Source organism: Rhipicephalus microplus, chromosome 6 (assembly GCF_043290135.1).
Source record: "Rhipicephalus microplus isolate Deutch F79 chromosome 6, USDA_Rmic, whole genome shotgun sequence".
NCBI classification, from domain to species: Eukaryota; Metazoa; Arthropoda; class Arachnida; order Ixodida; family Ixodidae; genus Rhipicephalus; species Rhipicephalus microplus.
The window spans coordinates 173,581,806-173,601,390 of record NC_134705.1 but is presented as its reverse complement, the minus strand read 5'-3'; the positions used below and the strand labels follow the sequence as shown (position 1 = coordinate 173,601,390).

Genomic DNA, 19,585 nt, shown 5'->3' with positions numbered 1-19,585 from the left:
TTGATCTCGCCAAGAAATAAAAGATGGTTTATCATCTGAACATTTCTTTTGTATTTAAACTTATTTTTGCTCATCTGTCGTCGGTTCCAGTGTTGTCTTCACCTCTAGCTTATTTGGGTTCTGTGTAGCTTATCTGACTGTGTGTACCTGTCAAATGAGTTGTTTTTAGCATCCCCATGGACATCCTCCCTCCCACACCTTCAAAAAAAAAAAAAAAACTTCTGGCATATCATTAACAGCGATTTCATTGTTTTACTTGAATTTCTACTATAATTTTTTTTTCCCCTAGGATGTCATCCACACCATCTGCACTCCGAGCGGCAAGGTCATGAGAATAGTGATCTTCAAGAAGAATGGTGTCCAAGCAATGGTCGAGTATCCTTTTTTTCGGTCGCATTTTTTTTTCGCTTGAAATGTTTCCTCCATCGCTGGCGTTGCTATCAAGGCTGGCTCAAAACTACCTGGTAAGTGGTATAAGGTTTGCTTTTATGTATGACGTTTTATTTGCTGGTTGTCCCAAGTGTTTTGCAGCAACGTTCAGTCGCTAACATCAGATTGCAAGACCTGCTGCCCTAGTAAAAGACCAACTGCGGCTACTCTCGACTGTTTATTGTAAGCTCGGGACGAGCATGGTTTTTCTTTTTATTAACTATAAACCATGGTTTTTTTAGCCACTACTCATCGCCGGAGCAAACGACGTTGGAAGTGATTCGTCGAAAATGATTTCTTGAGGTGATTTGGAGATGAGTGGCGCTCTAGGTGATGAACGCCCTTTGTCATCCGTTTCTTCCGGCGAATGCCAGTGAGTGACGTCTTCTGCCAAAAACTGCGTTTTTTTTTTTTTTTCGAGGCGCGCTCGTTCGTTTGTTCCCTAGGAAAGTTAAAAAAAAAAAACTTGTTCGCGTAAACTATTCTCGCTTTCCGAAATCCTGGCATCTTGTGCAGTCTGAGACTTCCGTTTCGCCGTAGGAGCCCACCGCATCAACGGGTAGGTAGGTACCAAGGAAGACACCGAAGGTGAGGTCGGCGGCGTACGGCGCATCGTGATGAGGAATTTGCCGCTCAGAGCTCGTTGTGTACTGGGAGAGCCGTGGACTTTGAACGACGCCTGTCAAGAATGTGATGCACGTTCAGGAAAGAAGCGGCGTCACGGCGGTGGCTCCGGCGAGCGCGCGCCTCTTGCTTTGATCTTGTTGCTTCTCGTAGATTCGTTGGCGCGCCGCTACGCTGTCGGTGGCCTCGCAAAAAAAAAAAAAAAATCGTTTCGTGGGGTGGCGGCGGTGGCATGAGCTTCTTTCGTTGGCGTGTTCGCGGCCGCGCGAGTTTATTTCTGCTCCTCGCGGACGCGGCTTTTCCCGTTCTCTCTATATATCTTTGCCGTTGCCGACAGTGACAGGCCTATTTTTTTTTTTTTTCTACCCGGACTTGGAGATGTAGTCCACTAGCTCTTTTTTGAATGGCACTCCGGGCAAGAATTCAGGCATGGCGCTTTGGCATGGCCGGTGGTTCGAAACGAGCCTGGCGCGGCTTGGTGGCCGCATGTCAGCGTGCTTTAGAGCTGCAGAAGGCAAGACGTAAATAAAAGAGAAAAAGGGGGTTGCTGCGTTGTGTGTGTGTGTGGGGGGGGGGGGGGGGGTTCGACGTCTGCAGAGAGCGGGAACAGATAAAAAGAAAGCGGTCCTTCACGGGCGGTCCTTGCGCTGGCATTGTTCTAATTTGACGTGCGCCGTCGGTCCTGGTCGGGTTGAACAGAGAACGATGCACGACTCGCGTTCGTGTGGTGAAGTTTTTTTATTTTGTTTTTGACGTGCACATACGTTGTGTGTGACACATTTTCGAAGGAAAAGTTCTTTCACGGATATTTAAGGTGACTACCTAATTGTAATTCGGTACCTCGTAGAAGCCGGGAACTGCTCTTCCAGGTGCCACGTCGATCCCAGGTGCTAACATGAAATCCGTTGCTCTTTCAATGAACTCGCCCTCGACTTGGCGCCGCAAAGCAGACGCTGCATCTTGATTCCGGAAGGGTGAATTTATGATCGTGACTACCGAGTAACAGTGTACACTGAACGGCGAGGAACTTTTGCGGTTTGTAGTATCGCAAGAAGGCCCATGAACCTCGGAAACCCTGGTCAATCCAACTGTGCACCGCCCTTGAAGCTCGCGTATGAAGAAAGCGAAGAGTTCGGGATTTAGTGACTGTGCATTGCTGGTCTATATGTTATGCACGACACGGCCGTAAACACCGAGGAAAAAGCTGTCGTCAGAGAGCAGCAGTCAGCATCGCCCTTTCAAGCACCGCGTTACGTGTCAACGGCTTCTTCTTCCAGCAATTTCGCGATTCCGGAAAGACGCGCTCGATAAAAATTTCAAAAGCAGAGTTCGCGAATGCAAATATTAACGGCTTCGATCGGCGCCCGACTCTTATCTTACGACGTGAAAGAACGCTACACCAGTCTCGTTCGACTTTTCAAGAGGTCGTGATTGGGTGAGGGAGGAAGAAGGAAAGCATGGTTGTTAAATCTCGCGTCGTAATAAAACTTCCCTCGATTCCGCGTCGTTAAACGCGGTCGTGCCCGTGTTGGCGTGACCCGTGAGAGGTTGTGAAGTCGACTCTTTGCGCGCATTCGTTGGCTGAGTTAAACGAGGGAAGTAACAAAGCGGAAAACGCGTAGCAGACGACAAACGATCGGGAGGGGGGTCTATTTTCTAGCAGACGATACGCTGTTTTGCGGCGGGGGATTGGGATTTTTCGGCGCGTTAAGTGCGCTGTTTGAGCTGGGGCTGTGAATATTTGATGACGTCGTTTAAAAGGGGCTGTCGTTCATTCTGACTGGCTCTCTGTTAGCTTTTTCTGTCTTTTTTTTTTCCCGGTGCTAGCTTTTTTTTTTTTTGTGCCGACTCCGTGGCTATTACGTCCCCGCAGGATTTCTCGTTAGTCAAATCTAGCAGCTTTGTAGGACTAGTTGTGCAAAGACAGTCGCGGTTAGGTTTTCCTTACCTGTCTCCTCTCCACCCCCCTCCCCATCTTTGTATTTTTTTTTGCGCAACATTTTGAAGTCCAGGAAAGTATAGGAGGTGTTGTATCTTTCAGTGCAGCTATATTAATTATGAAATAGTGAATTAATTCAATTGGACGGGAAAGGAAACTTACTGCCGCGGAGAAGAGGGGCACACAACTCTCTTGGTTCTGTCTCCGGCGCGCGTGCCACGGTGTAGTATGAATGCTTAAACACTTTGGCAACAACCTCCAGCCCTGTTGCAGCTCTGGCGTGTAAGCTAAGCTACTGTTTTTACGCTACGAATTTTTTTTTGTAATGTAGACTAGTGGGACTCTGTGTAGTGTACAAGCACGGGCGGATCCAGCCACTCACTTGAGGAGGTTGGGGGGGGGGGGGTCGGAAAGGGGGGGGGGTCATTACTTTTTCTTTATGTTAGCGAAAAAAAAAACCCCTTCATAACATAAATATTGATTATGTGTCTTCACTGTGATTTCTTCTTTTTTCTTTCATTTGTGTTTTATTAGCGATACGAGGAGGACTACAAGCATAGTGAGGGGGGGGGGGTGCTGACACAGACTTTGGGGAGGGGGAGATCGTCCTCCCTTAATCTGCATCCGCCGCTGTGTACAAGTAGGGCGGATGTTCGGCATCGACGCGTCCTCCGTGTATAATATATTAGAAGTTGGTCCATAACGTGGTATAACGTGTCTGGCAGTTTTATCGATTTATTTCCATAGCCACCCTTACTGCGAGTTTCTAGCGTGCAGTAACCTCTTTGGGCGATAGCTTCTTTTTTTTTTTTGGGGGGGGGGGGGGGGGGCACGACCGCCGTAGCTCGCTGGCCGCGCGCCCATTCAGTTTGTTAATTATTAACGCCGGCTCGGCCGTGTTGACAGCGCGCGTCGTAACGGTGGTCATCTGTTGCGACGCGAGAGAGACTCTCCGCCGTTTTCTCGCGTGCAGTGCAGTGTCCGTGCATGCATTATTGGCCATATCGTTAAGGTTGCAGAAGCACACGCGGGCATTTAATGCGTCTGCTTTGTGGGCAGAGGGTGGGGCGGCTTTTAAATTTTCTATTCTTCCGTGACACCGTGGTCCATGCAGCCGCAGACCATGGTTCCCGGAGTTGGTGGAATAATGTCAAATGTACAAATAAAGAAAAGCGAACAAGAAACGAAATTAGCAGGGGATTGCTCCTAGGCGCGAAAGTCCACGCTTTATTTAGGTGACGTTCGGTTATTTCCATATGCATTGCTAAATCAACTTGGATAATGAACGCGGACAGGTTTGGTCATAAACCGCAGACGCGACCCCCCAATTTCTGTCACGCAAAGTGGCTTACGCGGATATTTTCGGTTCGCCGGACAAGGCATCACTCGATGAACAGCTTCGCTGTTTAAAGCGGGTTGGGGGAGCTTTGCCTTGCCGCCCTTCTTGTCACAGTCGCGATTGTTCACCTTCGTGGGAGTTCGTTCGCTGATTAGTTGGTTAATCGATTAATTGCGTCCTCGTTTCGTTAAAGGGGTAATCCAATAGTTCCGAGATTCTTGAGAATAACTGCACGTCAAGGTACCTTATGTGTTCAACATTATTTCCGCACTTTTCCCACTACACCGTGCCGTGGTAATCAATCGATAGTTTCGGTGCGTAAAATTTGAGAGATGTTCTTTTTTTCGTCGGCGTGTGCCGCCAAGCGAACGCGGCTGCCGATTTACCGCCGTCCACATACCTATGAAGTTTCACGAAGGCAACGAATTAGTTTTCCAAGGGCGATGATGGATGCGTGGAAAAAAACTCAGCCGGTCAATCAAGGAAGGGAGAAATTCATTAAAAACGGCGACCGTTCGGGACCGGGCGAATCGGATTGATTTGCGTCACGCAAGTTTCATCCGTCCACACGTCATTAGAGCGATGCTACCCATTTCTTCCGCTTGGAAGCCATCGATCTCGTTAATTACGTGACCGCGCATGTAGTAGCTACATCGCGTCTTCGATGGAGGCTGAAATTTGATAATCGCCCTCCGGCTGGCGCCCCCCTCCCCCCCGCGCTCTTTTTTGAGAGATTCCCGCGAGACGTCCTAAGCGGCACATTCTGAGCGTTTCCTTTTTATGTGCGTATTTGTCTCGCCAACATCGACACCCTAGCTTTCCGCCTCGCTTCACCCCGCTAGCAGTGGGGTTGGCGAAGGGATGTGGCACGGGGTGGCCGAGATCCCTGCGAAACGCGTCGGTGGAATCCGATTGCGGCAGGCGCCGAGAGATTCGCGCGCCCCAGGGAAGAGTCGCCGGGCCGGCAGGCGTTCGCTCAACGATTCGCCGCGTCTTTCTCGGTTCCGTCCCTCTCTCGTCCGAGAGAGTCGTTTCTCTGACAGTGCCGTTTCCTTCTTTTTCCCCCCATTTCTTCGGGCTGTGCTCTCCACTGGTGTCTCTAGCTCACGGGACTCCATCTCACTACTTCTTCGTCTGAAGTGTGCACGCAATGCGTCCTACGTAGTGGCCATCAGTGTTTGTCCTTTTTTTTCTTTTTTTTGTGGCCAGAGTGGGTGTACCTGTTTTATTATTTCACTAGGCTTACGGCGCAAAATCGGCCTCCCGCAACAAGGGTTGGGGGGTGGAAAGGGGGGGGACTTCATGGGGAGTTTTCACTGGAACGACTGAATCTGCTCGCTTCCGGTGAAATTACCCACTCGCTTAGACTCCTGCTTCTGCTGGCGGGTTAGTCTGTATACGAAGCCACCGTGAACTTTGGAGGATGTAGGGCACTTTACTTTTTTCTCTTGTTTTTAACATTTTTCACGTTCTTGTTTTCTCCCGCTACTCCGTCTTAATTCGTATTATACGAGCTTCGTATATTTGCCTCCCCCCCCCCCCCCCCTGCCGCTGTCAGATTCTTTCCACTGCTGTTTCCCGTTGTTCCCTTGTTTTTTTTCATTATTTTTATGATGTACAAGCTTGCCTTCATTGAAAGCTAGCTCAGTGGAACATTTCCGTAGCTGACCAGAAAGCCGAAACTGGAGCTCCGCACATGTGCGCTTTTTTGAGCGTGTTAGTTTTTTTTTTTCTTTCGTTAAAGAACTGAGACAGCGTTGGTATGGCCGAGTGAACTTCGCTAACGCCACATGTCCCTCTCTGGGACTTGACAGTAATTGGTTATTTGTTGTGACTCATTATTTCAAGTGAGTTGTTTAAGAAAAGGACTCGTCACTTTCCCAATTACTTTTGACTTAATTACAGCATGTTCCTGCGTGATATACAAAGCTGGCAAAAATAATAAAAAAAAAGGTAACGAAGAGTAGCTGATCTGAGTGTGCTAACTCAAATGCAGAAAATCCGCGCAGCATGCCAGCTCGAAGCCTTTTCGGGCCAAGACGATGTCGTTGCGTTCGAAAAATTTTACGATGTCATTACACAACCCTCTGCCAGCTGTAGTTTGTACGGCAAGTTAACTACATTTCGAAAAACTGAAAAAAGTAATTAGTGATACAGATGTTTAGGAGTAATTCTGCCACCCCCCCCCCCCTTTTTTTTTCCTCCGTCCACTTGACGAAGTTTCAGAACGGGTCGCGAGTAACATTCGGCGCTCGGCACTTTCGCTGAGAGTGCCGGTGTAAATCACCGGCCTTTCGCGTGTCTCGCGACGTAGTTTCAATTAAGCGCATTGCGAGCCGCACGGATGGCTTGAAGAAACGTTCTCGCGCTTTCGTTTGTTGCGTTCTTGCCGTCAAAGAAAACAAACACAGTTGCGTCGTATTTAGAGCCCTCGTCATCTACTTGGTTTTCTTTCCTCTTTTTTTTTTTTTTCCGACCGTGGTTGATAACCGCTCGTGCAGTGTTCTATAGCGCACGCTGGATGCCCTCGTGGCAGTCGTGTGAATAACTTTTTTTTTTTTCCTTTTTGGAGCGTGTCCATCCGGCTGCGATCCTTCCGGGTGCCGTGCACAGTAGAAGAGTTGATGTAAAAACATCTGCGAAAAAGCGTCCGCACTCTAAACTAGTTGGACTTCAAGCCCTAGCCTTCAAGTCCTAGCCTAGCCCCATCAATCTACGCATATCACTTCGTGGATATGCGTAATTTTTTTTCCTTTTTCTTATTTGTGTGCACGGAAAATGGGGGAGGGGCTGTAAAAAGAGCCTTTGGTTCCACCTTAACCGCGTCTTTTACGATCTTCTCTCTGTCGCCGCGTTAGAAATTTATTAGTTACTCGTTGCGGCACGAAGTGGTAATTACTCGAGCGAGCCCGAAAGTGATGTCTGCAGAGCCCCGTGTCAACCTCCTCGTTTCTTTTTTTCGTTTACGAGGGCGTCTCTGTTTTTATGACTCGACTTCCTTTAGTGCCATCTTGTTCGGCGTGGGCTCTTTTCTTTATGATTCCCCCCCCCCCCCTTCCGCTGTATGATAACCTGCCTGTGCGCGAGACTTTTTCGTTAGCTACTGTAGGAAGATGAGAGAGTGCGATATTGCTCCAGTGCACTTTGAGCATGTGTAAGGGGTGAAGACTTCTTTTTAATTTCGGGGCTCCTGAGGCAACTCCGTTTTCTGCTTTTTTTCTGTCTTTGTTATAGCGTATAAACAAAGTATAACGTGAAGGAGTCCTCGGTCAGCTCCAGATTGGAAGGGGGTTTAGGTAGAAGTATGTTAGCACGACACGGTCAACATTTCTTTCTTTTAGGTTTTTTTTTTTTTTTTGTGGGGGGCTGGGGAGGTGAATGTCTATATATATCGACTGGGTCATACGGCACACGTTTATTTGCATGTGCGGTGTATATATATTGTTACAGGGAGTATTTATTTAGGAATCGTCATATGCGAACCAGAATCGTTAACGAAGGGCTCGTCATCTGAAATAGTAATTAAGAAGAGAGGGAGGGAAGGACAGGCTATTTTATAATAGCCTGCCCCGTACTGGTGGAGAATGGAGCGTAAGACGCCCAGCTGCTGTGTTTGACACAACCGCGCTTGGCGCTGATCACGTCCGACCCACGGGAAAGGTAACGAGCGAGCTGAGTTATGGGCAACAGTTGCGACTCCTTCTGAAGCACAGCAGCAGCAGCAGCTCGGCTGTCACTCGGTGTTCGCAGCAGCCTCGTCATCTCGCGCGCTCTTGTGAGGCGGCAGAGAATGGCCTCGGAATCGAGCGAGCGACTGGAAGTGTATGCGATAAATAGTAAAAGGGCTACTAGGCGCGCGACGGCTGCTTGATGAACTTCATTTCGCGTGGCAGTTGCGTGCACGACTTTAGGAAGGGACCTGTGCGAGGACTTGTCTTGCGTGGCTCTTCCGACGCTGTGGGGGAACAAAAAGAAAACAGAAGAAATGAAAGCTGTCACAACTACTCCAGGAGGTATCGTCTGGTAACGAGCGAATGTAGCTTTTATTAATTAAATATTTATTAGTGAAATCCTCGGGCTACATTGTAGAGGGCATGGGGGTAGGATAGTTGAACACCAAAGTAAATAAAGGTATATTCAACCACAATACATTGAAGATAAAATACTACATAATAATAATATAATTTCCATTGTTACAATTCACGATTTGAAGGTTACTGTGAGTGCGTTCTTAAAACAAGTGGTGTCGGTGACGATTACTAATTAAGCCCCCTTGCGTTCGATTCGAACTCGGTGACTTGAAAGGTCCCCGCTTTGTGTGTGATGCGAGCGGCGTTTATATTTACATGTGTGGCCGGTTTTTTTTTTTGTGATTGCGTTTTCGTATGCATCGTTGCCATAATCTCGCTCGTCGCCAACAATTTTTCCCGAGTAGATTACGGACCGATGTCGGGGGTATGTCGTCACGCCTGCAGGGTCGAAACCCGGCCTTGTCTTCGGAGAATTCGGTGCACTTGTTGGCCGGTTCGCACACGTGTTGTGCACAAGCGCTTGTTTACAAGGAGCTAAGGAAAGAAAATATGAGGAAAAGAACGAAGGATGGTGCACTAGTCTATAGACAGCCGGTTTGCTGCCCTGCGCATGGGAGGGGGATGGGGGAGATGAAAGATAGAGAGGAGGGAAGAGAGATAAACACGGCACATTAAGCCGCACACGCTTCACTATTGTCTTTCAGGTGATCAACCTTTTACTCCGAACTTCAAGTTAACGAGCGCACTTTATTTTCTTTCTGTTTCTTTAGCGTGCCTTCTCTGTGGTTCTCCACGATTTGTCGGCGCGGGCTGTACGGGGCGTTGCTCGAATTTTTTAAAAATACGGAATTTCTCATTTTTGTCTTATTGCATCAATAAACATAGCGTCGCAAAGTTAACGAGAGCCCAGGCCGTTTTTTTTTTTTTAAAGGGCGCTACCGTTAATCTCCATTCACTTGGCGTTGGTCTGTGCTACCCCCGCTTCGTGGATTTCTCTCGTGATTGGCTTATCGCGAGTTGAAGCAATCCATCCCCTTTACAAGGCACTTGCCGCGCTGTTCTGAGACGTCCGCTCGCCGTCTCCATTCTGCGCAGTAGTAGACCCCGTTTCCAACGACGACGACGACTGGATGTCGTAAATTAGGCGCGTTCGCTCGTGGCTGAGGTCGCGGCTGTATATGGACTTGATGAGGTGGCAGTCGTTGCCTCGTTTAACGGTCGTGCTCCTCGCCAGTGCGCGTGTTCTCTATTATGTGGGTGTACGGTGCGTAGAAAAAAAAAAATGAATTTGAGAGACCTTGTCCTATCGGAAAAATAGGGGCAAACGAAGTTTATCGTGTACATGCGTGGCTTTCTTTTTATTTCGAACCTTCTTTCGTCCTTTTTATTGCATTGCGCAATCTCCATACTGGGAATTAGAGCTTCAGTTCATACTGGCAAGAGCGACAGGCATGCGTTTGTACCCAGACGACAATGCAGTATGGTAACATGAAGGGACAGGAAGGGAAACCCTGATACGACGACACGACCGTTTAATCGTATAGCCAGTGATCTAAAAAAAAACGTGAATTATTGAAAAAAGAAAAAAAAATGCGTGTGTAAATACCGTCCGTCGGTACAACTTCGAAAGGGTTCTGTTGATTTGCGTTCGTCGGTGGCCTGTTTCTCGCGTACTACGCCGCCACAGAGGAAATAAAAAAAAAATCGCGGCACACCCACGGAGGGAATGATGATGAGTGGGGGGCGAAGCTTTAGTGGGTTTTATCGGTAAACAGCGAATCGTCTCTCCGTCGATTAATCTAGTGAACAACACTCCAAGTACCGCCATCTCGCACATTTTTATTATATGTTCGTCATGTACAAGTACACAGCCATCCAACGGGCGTTTTGAGGACTAAATCGAGAGGTGGATATCTACTACTACTACTGACTACATCGGCGACGCACGACGCACGACCCACGGCTTAAGGAGCTTCGCCCCTGAAATGAAACGCGAGTTAATTGCGCGCTTGGGAAGGAAGGGGCTGTTGACGGCGACGTGTTCTCATTTACTTGAACTAGTTTGCCATAGCGTCTCTCTGCCCCCTCCCCCCCCCCCCTCTTTTCTACGAGGACAGCTAGATGTGCCCGCTGTAACCTGGGATGTTTTATTTGACGTGCCATTAAAAGGCCCCGGCGCCCATATCGAATGGAAGGCCTGTGCAGATGTGAAAGTTTGGAGAGTGACGGGCGGGCGAGCGAGCGATTGGCCAGGACGTGAAAGGCAAACGCGCGCTTTTCGAGGGTATTCTCGAAAAAAACAGCCGTTTACGAGCATTGCGATTACTAAGAATGCGTTTTTTTTTCTCTTTAATACCTCTGTAAGAACAGCTGCTCACGAGCTCTAGGCGATTACTGACAGTTCGTTTCGTTTCATATTTTTATACCCATTTCTTTATTACAGCCTTTCTTGCTCCGCGGCACAAGTGTGGCTTTGTGCCGCGGAGCAAGAAAGGTTGAGCTACGCGCGTCGCGTTCTTTCTCGACCTGTTCTTCATCGGCTCCTTGCGCATTCGGGCATGTTGGCTGGATTGCGATTATTTCTACGTGCAGTCCGTTCGTGCTGCCTTTTCGGGCGTGGCTACGGCGGTAGGAGACCGATTCTTAGACCTCGCGAACGCCCGTGCGGTTCTCTTTATTTGGACCTCGTCGTCGCTCTTCGCCCGGGTAGCGTAAATAAACACGGCCGGGCACGTCCCAGACAGAAGACTCGAGAGGTTCGACGACGAGTTTGTTTATTCGAGCGCAGCCCATGTGCATGCGTCTTTTGCCTCGTTTCCGTAAACACATCACGTGCCACAGCCAAGAAATAATTGAATGAGGAGGCTAATAATAATGATAATAATAATAATAATAATAATACGAGAAATGAATGAAGAAATCGAGGATAAGCGGCTGGGCTATAGCCACCTTTCATGCTCCAGATGCGAATCAGCTTCTATTGCTATAACCACCTCTCAACACTGTACGCACGACCCTCTTAATTAGCACTTAATTAGCGTGAGAAGGCGCGCTTAATTAGCGAGAGAAGGCGCGAAAAAAAACAAATACGGGTGCACGTGCCAATTTGAAATACGCGAACGAAATACCGTGACGTCGTAAAATTTTAGAGTTTGGGTCTCTAAGTAGGCTATAATCGATAATAAACGGTGTGCATTATGATCTGTTGGTGCCATGGACCTAGCAGAGAAAGTCTCGGCAAATTTCATCGAGTCAATGTCCCGAAGATACGAAAGATACATTTTGAAATGTCTGACGTCGCGCACGGAGATATCGGTACGAAATTCTAAGAAATAAACTTCAACCTCAGTTTTCTTCCCTCGCGAATAAGGAACTTATGATGAGGCATTAGACTTATAGAAATGCACTTTGTCAATATAAGTCAAGTCATTGTTTCTATTTAGTGTATATTTAAAAAAAAGAAATTGCAAATGAGCTGCTTCGCTATAACCACCTCTTGTACACGGCTACACGCGATTCCTGACTCTTTTATCTTCAGTTGAAGCGCATGCAAATTTCCGCTTGCCTAAACGTAGTGGGTGCACGCGCGTTGAATGGGCGTGCGTGTATACCACCACTTTGACAACGGTCGTGAATCTTTTTTTCGTCGGTCCTGTTCACGAGACGAGCGGCGCAGCTTGTAGTTGTAAACGTGAAGTGTGCAGCTGCCGTCTCGTGCATGTTCGCGAACGACGCGTCACGTGGTTACCGGAAGGAGAAATTAACGAGTTCGGAAGAAACGTGCCCGCGTGTCCTTAAATGCTTGCTCGCGCTTTGTAGCGATGGCGTTTTCGTGATCCTCTCTCTCTCTTTTTTTAGAGGCGAAGTTCCTTAGGCCGTGGGTCGTTCTCTCCTCTGTAGTAGTAGTAGTATGTAGCCACCTCTAGTTTATGACTTGTTCAATAGATGGCGCGCCACTTCTAGTTTATGACTTGTTCAATAGATGGCGTGCCACTTTTAGTTTATGACTTGTTCAATAGATGGCGCGCCACTTCTAGTTTGACTTGTTCAATAGATGGCGTTGTGTGTTGCATGTCCTTGGGAATGATTTAACAGATGGCTTTAGTGCGTTTTCACAGCATATCCACGGAGTGCATGATGGTGAGCGGGGCGAAGCGTCCGTCCGTGCGTGTACGCTTTTGTCCGTCCGTCCGTGCTTCCGTCCGTACGCATGGCCGGACTGTCGCTTCGCCGCGCTCGCCGTCATTCGCTCCGTATATATGCTGTGATATTTCGCTGCGATATGGCGTTACGAGCTCCTGACCGAGGCAGAAGGAATAACGAATCTTAGAATATTCATAGATTAGATTCAATGCAGGTGCCCTACTCGTGCATCCGTCTTATCTTTCTCCTGGGTCGAATGCGCGTTGTCCAGTATTTAAGATTGTGAACTAAGCAGCCCGGCAAAAATATTTTAAGGAAGCTAGGGAGACCGTATTTTAATTCGTCGAGTGGGCCGTGTTTGTTTTGAAAGTGGCGGCGAGAATTCGTGGCCACTATAGGCGCCTGTACCGCGCTTAATTAAAGCTTGTCCACGTCCCTTTAGTTTTCTTGAGTTGAAGTGTATACTTGCATAGTCCGCTAATTCTGCCTATATACTGCGTCTATATAACTACGCTTGTATTTGATCCCTCGAAACTTTGGCCAAGATGCGCCGAAGCTGGTTCGTACTGGCCTTGCGCGCGCGATTTTCTCGGCGCAGGGTAATAATCCTGGTGTCGTATTTGGGGATCCACTTTCCTGCGTGGACCGATTCGTTTGTTCGATCGAGTTCGTTCTAGTTCATTTCGCCGTAGTGGTGCATTAAATCTAGGGGCAGTTTAAGTGGCCAAAGCACCGTGATTCCTGGGTCGTTCGGAGGTGCGTGCGCACCTCCGAACGTGTCATCTGAATTTTTGCCATGGCCTTTTTATGCTCCGACTCAAACTTGATAACCGTCGAGAGCTTTCTTCGCGCAGTAAGGCTACTCGCCGGTGCAGCGGTGCAATGAAGAGGCTGGTGGAATGCTTTCATAACGGCGCCAAATATCTTGGCCTATATAGTCCCAACGCCTACCACGCGCATTAACCGAATTCTACATGCATGCGGGGGAGGGGGGGGCTTCTATCTCTCTCTCTCTCTCTCTCGATTGCTGGGCTCATTCACAAGGCACTGCGCCGTGCTCCCTACCCGGGCTGCAGAAATTGGGTGCCTTTTTTTTTTTTTTTTTGCACCACCGCCATTCACGGCCCTGACATTACGACCGCCCGAACGCATTTCGCGCTCCGCGACGGCAGTCCGGTGCTTTTAACTCCTTCGAAGGACGCCGCCGGGTCATGGCGGGCCCGCCGCGCAGCTATTGCATGCGCGAAGGCACGCATGCATGCATCGCTTAATCCTTGCGCCGAGCGTGAGAAAGTTCGCGCCATTTTTTCGAGGGCCGCGTGTGCGCGCTGAAACGCGTTCCAGTAGGCCCCCTTTCCCTCTTCGCTGTCTTCCTCGACTGTGCTCTGCCGAGAGTATTGCGTCCGCGGAACGGGAATGGCATTGCCCCTCCTGTGTCTGTGCTCGGGCCCCGGGTGCGAGTTTTGGGGGATGCAACTCGCACTAGGCTCGATGGGACATCCGCCAGTGCGTGAAATTGGGCTGTGGCCGCGCCTTTCTTTGCAGTTGAGGTGATGACGTAGTTTTGAGAGAGCTGCATTAGCAGTTAGCCCCGTTATCCACGGTCAAACCTTCTAACCACCTGAAATGTAAATCTACTCATAGTAGACTTCCCTAAGGGAGAAAGGACGTCGGAAATGACCGCTTCTCCGCCTATGGAATACGAGTTCCCCCAAGCGGCGTCGCACGTTTACGACGGTGTGTGCTTTGTATACGTAATAACGAACTCGAACTCGTAGAAAAGCCTAAGATTGACATTGACGATTTGTTTCAACTTTAACCGATGGAGAATAAATGTTCCAGGTGTGCGGGAAGTCAACTGAAATCTCGATAAGACTAAACGATGACTGGGAGGGAAATAGCACGACACATCGCGTGTCATCGCTCACAGCGGAGCGCGGTTATGTTCTCAGCACGTTTTCGAAAGTTTGAATGACCACTGACCAGTGCAGTGGGATTCGTATGCTGCCCGCTGCATCGTTGATTGATTGGTTGATATGTGGGGTTTAACGTCCCAAATCCACCATATGATTACGAGAGACGCCGCAGTGAAGGGCTCGGGAAATTTCCACCACGTGGTGTTATTTAACGTGCACCCAAATCTGAGCACGCGGGCCTACACATTTCCGCTTCCATCGCCCCGCCGCGGTGGTCCAGTGGCTAAGGTACTCGGCTGCTGACCCGCAGGTCGCGGGATCATATCCCGGCTACGGCGGCTGCATTTCCGATGGAGGCGGCAATGTTGTAGGCCCGTGTGCTCAGATTTGGGTGCACGTTAAAGAACCCCAGGTGGTCGAAATTTCCGGAGCCCTCCACTACGGCGTCTCTCATAATCATATGGTGGTTTTGGGACGTTAAACCCCACATATCTATCTTTCCGCTTCCATCGGAAATGAAGCCGCCGCAGCCGGGATTCGATCCCGCGACCTGCGGGTCGGCAGCCGAGTGCCTTAGTTATTAGACCACCGCGGCGGGGCTGTCCGTTGTGCATCGTTGTTTTCGTTAATAACACATGGGCTTTTACGTCCCAAAACCACGATATATCTACAAGGGACGCTGTAGCGTTCCGAGAATTTCGGCCATCTGCTGTTCTCTGAGGGGCACTGACGTCGCGCTGCATGTGGGCCTCGGAATGCGACAGCCGCTGCCCGAATCGAACCCGCGACCTTCTGGTCGGCAGGCGTCCTGGCCTCCGTTGCATCGAGGCGTACTCACCATTACGTGGCTCTCGCTTGCGAACTCCTTCGAGGCTGTCTGGGGGCCCCGTTACGATCTAAGCATAACCTCGGCCGTATCGAAGGCTATCTGCATATGTCTTGTGTTCTGGTACATAAATCCGCGCGTCCAAGCAGATTCCACTACACTGCGACATGGTAGCTGCCTTTCGTGTTTCTTTAATTTTTTTTTTTTTCAATGGCTTGACGGAGTGGTTGCGTAATGGCTGTGCCACTTTGTTTCCTCACCAGCACTTACGTGCAGGGGCCACTACCGTACATCCCGAAATGGCCATGACACCCAATTTTTGCTCATACTTAGTTATGTGAAACGGTGTTGTCAAACAAGCTCGCAAACTTTTCAGTGGTTTTGGTCGTGAACTTTATTCGCAGTCGAGGGCACCGAGAATTTCGACCTTCTAAGGTTACTATTTAACCTGCACCTAATTCTGAGCACCCAATCTGAAGGTAGTTCTCTGCCAAGAACTACTTTTTATTAGTAATCGCGGTCATTTCAGAGCTGTGTACATATAGGTCGCAGGCGCGTTTGAGCTTGGCCTTGTGCCGCTTCGGAGGAGTCGAGGGCGACTTCGTCGTCGTATAATCCCGCGTAGTTCCGCCCCCTAGAAAATTGGTAATGAACTTATTGAGCCCCCGATAAGTGATGCGAACGAGGAACGGCGCGTATAGTTTCGCGAGTCGTCGTGTTGGTTATCTTATCTGATCGTTGTACATCGCGAGCTCTTCCGTTTGAATTGGAATTTTTCCCGTAGTAGGAAGACGTGCGAACCCTACGTTGGTCCTTCCCTTCTTTCTATCTTGAGTTAGCATTAATTACACCGCACAATGCCTACAGACGTCGGCATAGGACACACCGAGGCCGACTGGTATCTGTAGCGAACGCCACTTGGCTGGTTCCGCGCCCCGGTGGTCGAGTTTCCTTTGGCGCCTTCGTTGTCGATTCGTACCGCGTCGTCGTCGTTCGTGAGAGTTGGTCGGAGGGCGGCCGTTGCCGCGCGGTATTAAAGTCGGCCTTGAAAAAGAACGGTCCCGCGGTGGCGGCCCATTGTGCGCGTTCTAGGCCTCTCGAATATGCGTATCTAGTGGGTCGTTGCGCCGCGTCGTTCTCGCCAGCGTACCTACTCTTTCCGTCCCGTCCTCGTCCACCAGTGCTCCCAGGAGGCTGGCGGAGTTCCTGAACGAAACGGGAATCGCGCCCTACCGCTGAGAACGGGACAAATAATGTAAAATGATGCCTCTTTTTTACGCAACCGCGTCGGGGCCAGGCCGCCTACTGAAATGCCACGCGTAACCGCAGGCCGTACCTATAGCCCGGAAGTCCTGGATAATTCTTGTCCCGCCTATTCTGAAGGCCACTTCGATTTGGGCCGGTTACTCTGGGACACGGCTACGGAGCCGCATAGTTGACAATAAGCAGTCATAATTTGACTTGATTTCCTGTCTACTGGCGTGTGTTGTAGCAAGGTTTGACTACCCGGCTGCAACGGCTGCATTTCTGGTGGAGGCGGAAATGTCGTATACACCCGTGTGCTCAGATTTGGGCGCACGGTAAAGAACCCCAGGTGGTCGAAATTTCCGGAACCCTCCACCACGGCGTCTCTCATAATCACGTGGTGGTTTTGGGACGTTAAACCTCACATATCAATCACGATCATCATCTAGCAAGGGTTTGCCTAAGAGTGTAGAAGTCGGGGGGTTCGATTCGTGACCTGCAGCAGCCACGCTTTTGAGCTGCGCTCGTGGCGTAGTTCTCGTTCCTTGCGTCTTTCTTAGCTTGGATTACCTTGTAATTGCAGCGCAGTTTCACGAGCGTGCGAAACCAATGAGCCTAAAACCTCGCCCTTCTCACTTCAAAAGGGTACTTGAACTTGTGTACTTGAACGCGAACCAGAGCAGTTTGCGCTTTAATTAACACCGGGGTTTGCAAATTAAATACGGTTGGCCCTCCACTACGGGTCGCCGCTCGGGAACGATCAACCGTAATGATTAATTTATAATTAAGGTAAATTTGATTTTCAAGTTTAGCGCTTCGAGCGCGACACTGGCCTGCGGCGGAGAGCAGTCGCCCGTATGTGCCGCCTTGATCATACTCTCGGTAGCGGCGGTGGCGTCGCCCAGAAATACATTTTTCGTGCGGTGACTCGCGGAGGCAGCCATTCGGTCATCTACGCTTTTGGCTCAAAACAAATCGTTCTTCTCCATTGTACTGCAGGTGCCCTCTGTCCGCGCACTCATCGTCCTGTTCGGGCGGTTTTTCTTTCCGCGAGAACAATGCGGTGAAAAAGGGGGGGAGGGGGGGGGAATGCTTCTTCGCTCTCGTTCCAGGCTCCAGACACGCACCACCACAACCCCTCTACCTCCTACCCCCCGCTCGATCCGGCTTATTGTAATGCTAGCTAGCCGCCTACGTGGAGAATGGAACGCGCAGGCGCCGCCATGCATAATGGTCCCTATACTCGGTATGTGGGGGTGAAGGACTGCATCCCTCGGGGTGGCGTAGTACCGTGCAGCACACTCGAAAGGCTACTACACAGCTGTGCATCGATACGCGGCGATCAGTTGGCGCCCGTACAGTGGTGAACGTAGGCGTGCAACGTTGTTTCGAATTAATCGAAAGGCTGTACGAACTACGCGCCAGTGTTGGGAGCTAAACTTCGGGAGTTCGGAAGGCTGTGTCATGAACGGCGGGAGTGGGCAAAAACGCAGGGTGCTTGACGTAAATATTATTTTACTCATTAACATCAGTGTCAGAAATGTAGTTTTGAATAGGTGTTCTCAGACGGATAGAGGATGCATGTTTGAAACGAGCATGCGAAAGACGATACACCGATTTTTCGAATATGGCTTTGTTTTATTAGAAGTGCCTATCGATTGGGGCTAGTAATCGTGTGCGTGCGCTTGGAAAGAAATTTCATTATTGTTGTTTGTGACATTCCGTTGCGAAAACAGATGCGTGTGATTGAAAAAAAATGATTACTTACTAGTTCATCTGGCCAGTAGGGTGTGAAGTTAAATAGAAGCGTTTTGTGTTTTTAATCTCGGTTGCTACGGCAAAGAGCATCGGTCACACGAACTGATTGCTAGACTCGGCAAAATCATTTGTAGAAAGGGGAGTAAGTGAAAAAAAAAAACATGTACGTATGCATCGTTGCGATAAGGAATAGCCCTAGAAGTAGTGCACCCGTTTTTGCTGAGTGATAAACGCCTCTTCTCTGCCCGCAGTATTCCGACCGAAGAACGTCTCTTCCGCAGAATAGAGTGCGAACGCTACTTCGTAGAAGAGGCGCTGTGTTGTTCAGCCGAGCTTGGCATGCTTATTGGTGATGCACCAAGTCGCTATTCCTAGGGGAAACCATAGTGCTTCACTGTTAGGCTGCCGTGTAACGCAGTGTAGAACGCGTTGCAAACAGTTGTGTACCGCGGTGAAGCCGTCTGCTAATTGCGCGGGGGGAAAACTGCGTTGCCGACGCGTAGGCGGTTTGTCACTTCCGAAAACTTGAGCTGTCTTCGTTTGATTCTCTGTCGTGTGAATTGCGTGGTTTGTTTTTAAGCCTGGTGACATTTGTAACTGACGGGCGTTATTATAAAGGGAGGACGTGTGACTCATGATTTCGGATAGTGCATTCTTTTGTTCAATTACGCGTCGTAGCGAATGCTTGTTTGCCCTTTAGTCGCGCAGCAGGGCCTAGGGTATCCGCACTATGTGACCTCCGCAGAGTCACGCAGCTTTTGCTCGGTCGGCCGATGTCTTAGCCGCATTACCAGGGACAAAAAGAAATAAAAAAAAGCTGGTGGCGCACCGTATTGGGCGCAGTAATTAAGATTCCGCGCCACTGCACCCTCCTGCAGCTTTGACATGCAGCGTAGTCTTTCTGGAGTGTCGCAGTTTGGTGAAATGAAAGAAAGAAAAAAAAATGCTTCACTCGTTAATCGCGGTGCCTTTGTCTGCCAGATTCCACGTGGTGTTCCACTATAGCGCGTCACTTTGGCGGTCGCTTCTTTTTTTCTCCCGTCTCGTTCGTCATTTAAACAACGCCAGTCTCGTGTCTTACTCGGTGCTTGTATTCGGATTGGTGCGGTTTGTCTTTGGTGCTCCTTTGTAACCTTCATCAGGAACTCATTTCAGCTTTTTGTATTTCTCTTTTTGTAGTCGTTCGCGATTGGGCTAGTCTCCTCTTTTGTTCACGGGTCTCTGCCCACTGACGTTGAATTGCTCCCTGTGCTTCGTGTCTGCGCACTGACGTTTAATTGTAACTAGTAACTGCGTCTGCTGCGTTGGTTTCTTTTTTGCTTACTTACTTTTTTT

At 49.3% G+C, this 19,585-nt stretch overlaps 1 protein-coding gene across 8 annotated transcripts in view; it reads left to right on the top strand.

Moving 5' to 3' along the window:
* Positions 1-19,585, top strand: part of LOC119167044 (heterogeneous nuclear ribonucleoprotein L) — a 137,096-nt gene that overhangs the window by 22,654 nt on the left and 94,857 nt on the right. For all 8 annotated transcript variants that reach the window (XM_075867032.1, XM_075867030.1, XM_075867031.1 and 5 more), the window contains one exon: positions 290-375. In XM_075867032.1, the coding sequence (XP_075723147.1) occupies positions 290-375 (86 nt within the window). The remainder of the gene's footprint in view (positions 1-289; positions 376-19,585) is intronic.